Here is an 11,536-nt window from a genome sequence, read left to right as displayed (position 1 = left end):
TGGAAGAACTGACAATAAAGCAGACTTGACGACTTGATAATCATATGTGCACGTGTTAAAGAAATGTGGGTGAGTAGCCGACTGATGTTGCTTTATTGTATTAAAATCCTGGCTTTCTAATGCAAACAGTCTCTGAAAAACTAAAGGAAATGCAAAAAGTGTTGCAACCGTCCCCACTCTCCACTACTTTGAATCTTTAGTCTTTCGCAAACATGAGACGACGCGGGGACGCGCCGGCCCGGTGTAACGAACAGAGCTGACATCCAATCAGAAAGCAGTCTGCAGAAAACGCAACAATACGTAATTAACGCGGAAGCGGATGTGCTTCAATCCTGCACACCACCGAGCCGACAGCGTGCTGCATCTCATCTATCGGTATTTGCAGCAAACATTGTGGAAACAGTTGTGATCTGTGTTGTGATGGAGCTGCTGACAGATGCGCTGTACTGGATCGGTGCTGTCGCTGTGGCCTGGGTCTCGCTGAGCTCTCTGTGTTGTCTGCTCAGCGGGATTCGCCTGTGGATTGTGGGCAATGGAAATTTGATGCGGGCAACCAAACTCGGGAAATGGGCAGGTTGGTACACACTGCAATGACAGATGTCGAGAACACTTTTATTATTATCAGGCAGACCGCTTCAACTACCAGCCATCAGTTACTGTGTGTCATTATTGTAACATGACGGTCGTATGATGTTTCATTGTGAAGCACTTCATACAACATCTATCAAAACGAGGGCTGGAGCTTAACTCTTTTTATCTGTGTTACACTTTTTATACTGACTACCACTGAGACCGTCTAATCCGCTTGACGGATCCACCTCGCTATAATACTGTTTCCGGGTCCTCTGCTGCTTTGGTTGAAGATCTCGGTGCAGTACTCGTCCCTTGTTGTTTGAATAGAGCTTGAATGGAGGGACTAGAACCAAGTATTAAGATGTTTGATTTGCTCTCTAGGAACCACTGGTGTAATGAATGATTGCAGTACAGACATAAAGACATAACATCTTTAAAGAGTTGTTACTTTACAGTAATGTTACTTTATGGATAAATATTTAGTGGTTAAAAACAAAAGAAACCATGAAATTCACATTGAAACTTTGTGTAAGTTCATTTTTTTTTAAATACATTTGCATTTTCAAATTTTGGTCACAATTTAGTTTGGGGCTCAGTTCTCAGTAATAACCACCATCCACCAACTATGACTTTTGCCTCAATAAACTCCTAATTTGGTGTTTATTAATAGTTAGTAAGGTGGTTTTTAAGTTTAGGTATTGGGTGTGGATCTAAAATATGGTCACAGTGAACAGGCAATGTGTTAGTAATATGCATGCTAAAAAGCAACTAGTTAATAGTGAGAATTGGTCCCTAAACTAAAGTGTTATACAATATATATATATATATATGTATGTGTGTAAATATACAGGTGTATCTAAAAAAATTTGAATATCGTGAAAGTTTTATTTTTTTTAATTATTCCAAAAAGTGCAACTTTGATATATTTTCGATTCATTACATGTAAAAGTAAAACATTTCAAAAGTTTTTTGTTTTTTTAGATTATAATGATTAGAGCTTACAGCTCATGAAAGTGAAAAATTCAGCATCTCATTACATTTGAGCTTCATTAAATGACCATCCCTACAGTATAAATTCCGGGTATCTCTTGTTCTTTGAAACCACAATAATGGGGAAGACTGCTGACTTTACAGTGGTCCAGAAGACAATCATTGACGCCCTACACAAAGAGGGTAAGTCACAGAGGGTCATTACTGAAAGGTGTGGCGGTTCAAGGAGTGCTGTATCAAAGCATATTAAATGCAAAGTTGACTGGAAGGAAGAAATTGGGTAGGAAAAGGTGCACAAGCATCAGAGATGACCGCAAGCTTGAGAATACTGTCAAGCAAAGCTGATTCAAACACTTGGGAGTGTTTAACAAGGAGTGAGCTGAAGCTGGAGTCAGTGCATCAAGAGTCACCACGCTCCGACATCTTCAGGAAAAGGGCTACCAAGCCACTTCTGAAACCGAAACTATGTCCGAAGCCTCTTACCTGGGCTGAGGACAAAAAGTACTGGATTGTTGCTCAGTGCTCCAAAGTCCTCTTTTCAGATAAAAGTAAATTTTCCATTTTGTTTGGAAATCAAGGTCTGGAGTCTGGTGGAAGACTGGAGAGGCAGTGTGGCAGTGAAGTCCAGTTTGAAGTTTCCGAAGTCAGTGATGATTTGGGGTGACGTGACATCTGCTGGTGTTGGCCCATTGTGTTTTATCAAGTCCAAAGTCAATGGAGCCTGACTTTTGGCCAAGGGTTTATCATACGTGGAGTTCCAAAAGTCCATCATTCTGTAGAGTTTAGACCAGTCACCCCATCAACATGCTTTGCTCTGATTTTGACTTTAGCTCATGTTTAATCAAACGACTTTCTGGCTAATTTTTAAACTACTTTTAAATGGCAGCTGTCAATCCTCTAATAACAAGTACTGATCATATCAGAGATTATCTGATCATCTGTGAAAATCTCTTGTGTATTTGTTACAGGTACTTAAATACATTTAGATTTGACCAATTTAAATCAATGCTTCTCAATATTTTTGTCTCAAAGGACCCCGCAGCAGATATGATATGAGAGATTATTTTAATATATTAATAATGATGCAACTATCTTGAAAATTCACTGAGACCCTTTAGTGGACCACGGTCCTGGTTTGAGAACCATTGATATAAATTGGAGATGTACAGATTGCAGTTTTCTTGGCCGATTCAGATTTCCTATTTTTTTTGTGAGCGTGACCTGCCGATACCGATTTTTGCCAATTCCGATTTTCTTTCTAAAAACTATAACTGACAGCATATACAAACAAAAAACTATCCTTTTTTAATGCAACAATTGCCCCAATCTGGACAAAGTTACATATGTTCTCTCACTTAAACAACTCTCAAAATAAAGTGTTCTTTGACTAGAAAAGAGGTAGAAATAACAATTAACTGAATATAGCTGCGAGCAGCGATGACGGGCCCAAGCCGTCAGCATACGCCACCCCGGTGGCATCGATAAAACGGTGCCCAGCGAGCACAAGCATCACAGTAACCCTCTGGCAGTTTGGTTTTAAGGGATACGGCAATTAAAGGGTTAATCCAAACCATCAACTCTGTGAAACACACACACACACAGAACATATAAAACTTTAAATTCTGTGAAAATATATTTTTCATTGGTAGTTGATGTTAGTTAATGCATTTACTAATGCTAACAAATGAGAAATTATTATAGTTACCAAAGCTTTTAATGATTTATAAGCATTTTTTAATGATTTATTTTTCCATTAACTAACATGAATAATTTTTTCTAACACAAATTAATAAAGTAAAAAATATATTGTTAATATTTAATGTTATTTGTGAATTAACCAATGTTAAAAAACAACATTATTTAACTGTTGTTAATTTACATCATTAATAAATATATACCATTTAATGTTGATCAAAATCAATTCCAAAATGTGTTAATATATTATTACATTTTAAAGTTTTATCTTTTGAACATGACTATTTTTCTAATATAAAAAATATTTTGTTCATTGTTAGTTCATTGTAAGTTCATACTATCAATGAAGAATTAACATGCTGTAAAAAATATATTTTTCATTGTTAGTTCATGTTAATTAATGCATTCCCTACTGTTAACAAATGAGACTTAATTATAAAGTGTTATCAAAACCTTTAATGCTTTATAAGCATTTTTTAAGGATTTTATTGAGAAGTTTAAACAGACCCTCTCTCTCTCTCTCTCTCTCTCTCTCTCTTTCTCTCTCTCTCTTTCTCTCCCCCTCCACACTCACTGAACTCACACAGTCAGTCACCCACCCAGTCACCCACCGCAAACATTAGAAGCACAGAGACAGGAGAACTCTGATAGTTTTTAAATTTTCTCCTCCGCATAGTGTATTGTAAATTCATGAAATTAATCACATATCCTCAGACTGTATTGTTCTATGTAATTTTTTATGAAGTGTTTGGAAGCTGCTCTTAAAAGAAAAAAAAAAAGAAAAGTTTTCTCTTTTTTACTGTAACTTTAATAAATTGCCATTAAATCATCGTTCAAGATATCCTAAATCCGTCCGCAATTTAGCATCTTCAGTATTTTGGCATCATAAGAAAATATGTTTGGTGTGATTTACGTGTTTCTGTTTGGAGGAGTATGAATTTGTTTACAGCCTGTTTAAAAACAAAACCCACATTAAAATAAATATAGCCGACTTCCTGTTGGTCGTAGCTAATGACTGTAAATTAGAAAGTTGTCCGGATTAATAAGAACAATTTATGTACCGAGTTTGGTGTCTGTAGCTATCATTATATATATATAAACATTAATAATTATATACCATTTAATGTTGATCAATATTAATTCCAAAATGTGTTAATATATTATTACATTTTAAAGTTTATCTTTTGAACATGACTATTTTTCTAACATTAAAAAGATTAATAAATGCTTTAAAAAAATTGTTCTTTGTTAGTTCATACTATCATGGAAGAATTAACATGCTGTAAAAATATATTTTTCATTGTTAGTTCACGTTAATTAATGCATTTCCTAATGTTAAGAATTGAGACCTTATTTAATGATTTATAAGCATTTTTTAAAGATTTTAAAAAACAGACCCTCTCTCTCTCTTTCTCTCTCTCACCCAGCTCCTCAATCCACACAGTCACTCACACAGTCACACCCCACCCCACCCCACCCCCACCCCTCACTCAGCTGCAGGCTGACAGGGAGCTCTCACTCAGATGCAGGCTGGCAGGGAGCTCTCACTCAGCAGTCTAACAGCTTTCTGATAGTTTTTAAATTTTCTCCTAAGCATAGTGTATTGTAAATTCATGAAATTAATCACATATCCTCAGACTGTATTGTTCTGTGTATGTAATTTTTTATGAAGTGTTTGGAAGCTTCTCTTAAAAGATAAAAAAAAAAAAAAATTATCTTTTTTACTGTAACTTTAATAAATTGCCATTAAATCATCGTTCAAGATATCCTAAATACGTCCGCAATTTAGCATCTTCAGTATTTTGGCATCATGATAAAAAATGTTTGGTGTGATTTCCGTGTTTCTGTTTGGAGGAGTATTAATTTGTTTACAGCCCGTTTTTAAAAAAAACCCACATTAAAATAAATATAGCCGACTTCCTGTTGGTCGTAGCTAATGACTGTAAATTAGAAAGTTGTCCGGATTAATTAGAACAATTTATGTACCGAGTTTGGGGTCTGTAGCTAAAACTAACCCCCTCATTTTTGACAAAAGGTGGCGCTATAGAGTGTCTCTTCCACGCCCGTTTATGAGCTTTTTCCAGTGTCTAACTATCATTAATACTGATATGTGTGTTGAGTTTCATGACATTCTAAACATGTTATCTGCCTCAAAATCACCAGAAACGAATTTTCAACTTTGACACGTTGCCATGGCAACATAATTTTAGATATCAATATTCCCTTCACAGTTTTACATCGGCCGTGTTTTGACATTATTCTGGTGAAGTTTGAAGCAAATCGAGTAAAAATAAGATGCTGAATTCAAAGCATTTTGAAAACGACACACTTCCTGCAGCCAGTTGGTGGCGCTATAACTTTCAGTCATAATAGTCACATCTATCCGATCGGCATCATACAACGAACAAACCACTGGAGTTTGATCTACATCATACAATGTATGTGGACGTTATTAGGCATTTCCTGGGTCTCATTTTTCGCCATAACTTCATCGCCTCGCCACGGGCAAACCGTTCGACATATCAAAAATATCTTCGCAATTTAGCGTCCCCAATGTCTTGAGATCATGTTCACCGAGTTTGGTGGCAATCGTATGGAAATCCTCAGAGGAGTATATCAAATTCCAGAGCATGCGCTTTTTAAACAGCCCTGAATAGCCGACTTCCTGTTGGGCGGAGCCTAAGACATGCTGTGCGGAAGTTGTTCGGCTCAATGAGTTCTATATGTGTACCGAGTTTCATATGAATACGTGCAAGTATGTGTGAGCTATACATCAAGTTTTCTGACAATTTTCCAGGGGGCGCCGTAGAGCCCCTGTGCCACGCCCGGGTCCCAGCCTCAGCGGCGTCCTAATGGCCGCAGGTTCCAATGTGCGTGCCAATTTTCGAGAGTTTTCGGGCACGTTAAGGCCCCCAAAAGTGCCCGGATGATTGAAATAAAAAATAAATAATAAAAAAAAATAATAAAAAAAAAAATAAATATAGCTGCGAGCAGCGATGACGGGCCCAAGCCGTCAGCATACGCCATCCCGGTGGCATCGATAAAACGGTGCCCAGCGAGCACAAGCATCACAGTAACCCTCTGGCAGTTTGGTTTTAAGGGATACGGCAATTAAAGGGTTATTCCAAACCATCAACTCTGTGAAACACACACACACAGAACAACATATAAAACTTTAAATTCTGTGAAAATATATTTTTCATTGGTAGTTGATGTTAGTTAATGCATTTACTAATGCTAACAAATGAGAAATTATTATAGTTACCAAAGGTTTTAATGATTTATAAGCATTTTTTAATGATTTATTTTTCCATTAACTAACATGAATAATTTATTCTAACACAAATGAATAAAGTAAAACATATATTGTTAATATTTAATGTTATTTGTGAATTAACCAATGTTAAAAACAACATTATTTAACTGTTGTTAATTTACATCATTAATAAATATATACCATTTAATGTTTATCAAAATCAATTCCAAAATGTGTTAATATATTATTACATTTTAAAGTTTTATCTTTTGAACATGACTATTTTTCTAATATTAAAAATATTTTGTTCATTGTAAGTTCATTGTAAGTTCATACTATCAATGAAGAATTAACATGCTGTAAAAAATATATTTTTCATTGTTAGTTCATGTTAATTAATGCATTCCCTACTGTTAACAAAAGAGACTTAATTATAAAGTGTTATCAAAACCTTTAATGCTTTATAAGCATTTTTTAAGGATTTTATTGAGAAGTTTAAACAGACCCTCTCTCTCTCTCTCTCTCTCTCTCTCTCCCCCTCCACACTCACTGAACTCACACAGTCAGTCACCCACCCAGTCACCCACCGCACACATTAGAAGCACAGAGACAGGAGAACTCTGATAGTTTTAATTTTCTGCTCTCCATAGTGTATTGTAAATTCATGAAATTAATCACATATCTCAGACTGTCTTGTTCTGTGTATGTAATTTTTTATGAAGTGTTTGGAAGCTGCTCTTTAAAGATAAAAAAAAAAAGTGTTCTTTTTTACTGTAACTTTAATAAATTGCCATTAAATCACCGTTCAAGATATCCTAAATCAGTCCGCAATGTAGCATCTTCAGTATCTTGGAAGCATGTGAAAAAATGTTTGGTTTGAATTTTTGGTTTCTGCTTGAAGGAGTATGAATTTGTTTACAGCCCGTTTAAAAAAAAAAAAAACACATAAAAAAAAAAAATAGCCGATTTCCTGTTGGTCGTAGCTAATGACTGTAAATTAGAAAGTTGTCCGGATTAATAAGAACAATTTATGTACCGAGTTTGGTGTCTGTAGCTATCATTATATATATATATATATATATATATATATATATAATCATTAATAATTATATACCATTTAATGTTGATCAATATTAATTCCAAAATGTGTTTATATATTATTACATTTTAAAGTTTATCTTTTGAACATGACTAATTTTCTAACATTAAAAAGATTAATAAATGCTTTAAAAAAATTGTTCTTTGTTAGTTCATACTATCATGGAAGAATTAACATGCTGTAAAAATATATTTTTCATTGTTAGTTCACGTTAATTAATGCATTTCCTAATGTTAAGAATTGAGACCTTATTATAAAGTGTTATCAAAATCTTTAATGATTTATAAGCATTTTTTAAAGATTTAAAAAAACAGACCCTCTCTCTCTCTTTCTCTCTCTCACCCACTGGCTCAATCCACACAGTCACTCACACAGTCACTCACACAGTCACTCACACCCCACCCCACCCCCACCCCTCACTCAGCTGCAGGCTGACAGGGATCTCTCACTCAGAAGCAGTCTAAGTCTAACTCTCTGATAGTTTTCAAATTTTCTCCTCTGCATAGTGTATTGTAAATTCATAAAATTAATCACATATCCTCAGACTGTATTGTTCTGTGTATGTAATTTTTTATGAAGTGTTTGGAAGCTGCTCTTAAAAGATAAAAAAAAAAAAGAAATGATCTTTTTTACTGTAACTTTAATAAATTGCCATTAAATCATCGTTCAAGATATCCTAAATCCGTCCGCAATTTAGCATCTTCAGTATTTTGGCATCATGATAAAAAATGTTTGGTGTGATTTCCGTGTTTCTGCTTGGAGGAGTATTAATTTGTTTACAGCCCGTTTTTAAAAAAAACCCACATTAAAATAAATATAGCCGACTTCCTGTTGGTCGTAGCTAATGACTGTAAATTAGAAAGTTGTCCGGATTAATTAGAACAATTTATGTACCGAGTTTGGGGTCTGTAGCTAAAACTAACCCCCTCATTTTTGACAAAAGGTGGCGCTATAGAGTGCCTCTTCCACGCCCGTATATGAGCTTTTTCCAGTGTCTAACTATCATTAATACTCATATGTGTGTTGAGTTTCATGACATTCTAAACGTGTTATCTGCCTCAAAATCACCAGAAACGAATTTTCAACTTTGACACATTGCCATGGCAACATAATTTTAGATATCAATCTTCCCTTCACAGTTTTACATCGGCCGTGTTTTGACATTATTCTGGTGAAGTTTGAAGCAAATCGAGTAAAAATAAGATGCTGAATTCAAAGCATTTTGAAAACGACACACTTCCTGCAGCCAGTTGGTGGCGCTATAACTTTCAGTCATAATAGTCACATCTATCCGATCGGCATCATACAACGAACAAATCACTGAAGTTTGATCTACATCATACAATGTATGTGGACGTTATTAGGCATTTCCTGGGTCTCATTTTTCGCCATAACTTCATCGCCTCGCCACGGGCAAACCGTTCGACATATCAAAAATATCTTCGCAATTTAGCGTCCCCAATGTCTTGAGATCATGTTCACCTAGTTTGGTGGCAATCGTATGGAAATCCTCAGAGGAGTATATCAAATTCCAGAGCATGCGCTTTTTAAACAGCCCTGAATAGCCGACTTCCTGTTGGGCGGAGCCTAAGACATGCTGCGTGAAAGTTGTTCAGCTCAATGAGTTCTATATGTGTACCGAGTTTCATATGAATACGTGCAAGTATGTGTGAGCTATACATCAAGTTTTCTGACAATTTTCCAGGGGGCGCCGTAGAGCCCCTGTGCCACGCCCGGGTCCCAGCCTCAGCGGCGTCCTAATGGCCGCAGGTTCCAATGTGCGTGCCAATTTTCGAGAGTTTTCGGGCACGTTAAGGCCCCCAAAAGTGCCCGGATGATTGAAATTAAAAAAAAAAAAAAAAAAAAAAAAAATAATAATCCTTAGAAGAACAATAGGGCCCTGCGCCTTACTGGCTTGGGCCCTAATAATCCTTAGAAGAACAATAGGGCCCTGCGCCTTACTGGCTTGGGCCCTAAAAATAATAATCCTTAGAAGAACAATAGGGCCCTGCGCCTTACTGGCTTGGGCCCTAAAAAGGAGTTGCTGTATATAACAATACAGATATAATTTCCCACTATTTGTTTGTTTCTTCACTATTATTGTTTCTTAAATTGTCACTTTTTCACTAACCTTAATAAATGTGTGATCTTTCACATCTAATTCTTACATTGTTTTTAATTCATTCAGTTAGAATAATAAGAAACTGTAGGGCTGTAACCATTCAAATGAAATCAGTATCAACAAAAGAAGCTGCATCTGAAGTGGCATTAGATGTATTTTCACGGACTGTTTGTTGAAGCTGAGGTGCAATAAATGCATTTGAATGCATAAAGACTTGTGTTATAAGACTGTTTTAAATATTATTATTTTTTTTAATTTTCATCAGCGAAATTGAGCAGAAACAGTCAATATTGTGTCTAAAATGTAAGTCACTTAATTTTAACTTGTTTATTGAACTACTATTGTATAAGATCACATTGCAATCGTGTTGAAACATTTTGGTCGTGCAATGTTGGGTACCTAAATCATATATTATACATTTATTTTCTTTTCTTTTTTTACTACTGCAGTATGCATCTATAACTTCCTGTGTGTTCTGCACGAGCCTCATCTGGCACGATATAAATACATTATCAGTCGCCGTAAGTGTGACGTCACAACAGACCAGTCCGGGCTGGCCATGTGGAAAACCGGCTAATTCCAGTTCCTGGCTGGTCGATCGATGCATCTCTAATATAAATAAAACATGAGCTGTCTTGTTTCAAAAATTAGGATTTTTAATGCATTAAAAAAAAAAGTCTTCATAAATGTGCCCCTTTTAATCTTGAAAATGGGTTTCAAATATTGTATATGAATGTAAATGAAACCCATTGGCATATTCCATACCATTTGTGCACTGTATTCCAGGATTGAATTCATACAGTTGTGTGTAGAACAAATGGAATTTCAAGTTGTTTTTCGCTGCTAATCTTTTAGGGTTCTGCAATCACTGAGTAAGTGATTTTAAATGTAGGTATTATCAGGTACCATTTATGAATGAATCATTCATGACTGGATTTGTGAACCAAATCCAACTCAAAAGATTTGTTTTGAGTTGTACTCATCAGTGTACTCATTCAGGTCCACACAGACCTGAATGAGTACACTGAAACTGTGACTGCTTACATCAAAAAGTGCACTGATGATGTGACAGTCACCAAGACCATCACCACACGTGCAAACCAGAAGCCATGGATGACAGCAGAGGTTCGTGGGCTGCTAAAGACCAGAGATGAAGCATTCAGATCAGGAGATAAAGCAGCCCTCAAAACAGCAAGAGCCAATCTGTCCTGTGGCATCAAAAAAGCAAAACGGTCATATGCCCAAAAAATCAACAACCACTTCACAGACAGCAGAGACACACGGAGCCTGTGGCAAGCCATTCAGACCATCACTGACTACAAGCCCCCGCCACAGGCCTGTGATGAGGACACATCCCTCCCCGATGCACTCCACTTTTATTCACGGTTTGAAATGCAGAATGACACACCTGCACAAAAACTGCCCACACCTCCCAACGACCGGGCGCTCTGTCTGTCTCCAGCCGACGTAAGGAAGACCCTATCTAGGATTAACCCACGCAAGGCTGCGGGTCCTGACAACATACCTGGCCGTGTTCTGAGAGACTGTGCTGCACAGCTGACAGATGTCCTAACAGATATCTTCAACACCTCGCTGAGTCAGGCAGTCGTCCCCACGTGTTTCAAATCCACAACAATCATACCGGTACCAAAGAAATCACCTGTGTCCTGTCTCAATGACTACCGTCCCATAGCACTGACTCCAATCATGATGAAGTGCTTTGAGAGGCTAGTCATGCATAACATCAAAACCAGCCTCCCCAACACACTCTACCCGCTCCAGTTTGCATACCGTCCAAACC

At 36.6% G+C, this 11,536-nt stretch overlaps 1 protein-coding gene across 1 annotated transcript in view; it reads left to right on the top strand.

The window, feature by feature from the left end:
• Window positions 1-278: 278 nt before the first annotated feature.
• Window positions 279-11,536, top strand: part of LOC306874040 (very-long-chain 3-oxoacyl-CoA reductase-B) — a 43,263-nt gene continuing 32,005 nt past the window's right edge. Inside the window, exon 1 of the mRNA XM_079423755.1 lies at window positions 279-574. Within this exon, the coding sequence (XP_079279881.1) occupies window positions 421-574 (154 nt within the window). The 5' untranslated portion in view covers window positions 279-420. The remainder of the gene's footprint in view (window positions 575-11,536) is intronic.

The sequence above is a fragment of the Barbus barbus genome, assembly GCF_936440315.1.
Source record: "Barbus barbus genome assembly, chromosome: 1".
In the NCBI taxonomy this organism is placed as follows: domain Eukaryota; kingdom Metazoa; phylum Chordata; class Actinopteri; order Cypriniformes; family Cyprinidae; genus Barbus; species Barbus barbus.
This window is presented reverse-complemented; position numbering and strand designations above follow the sequence as displayed.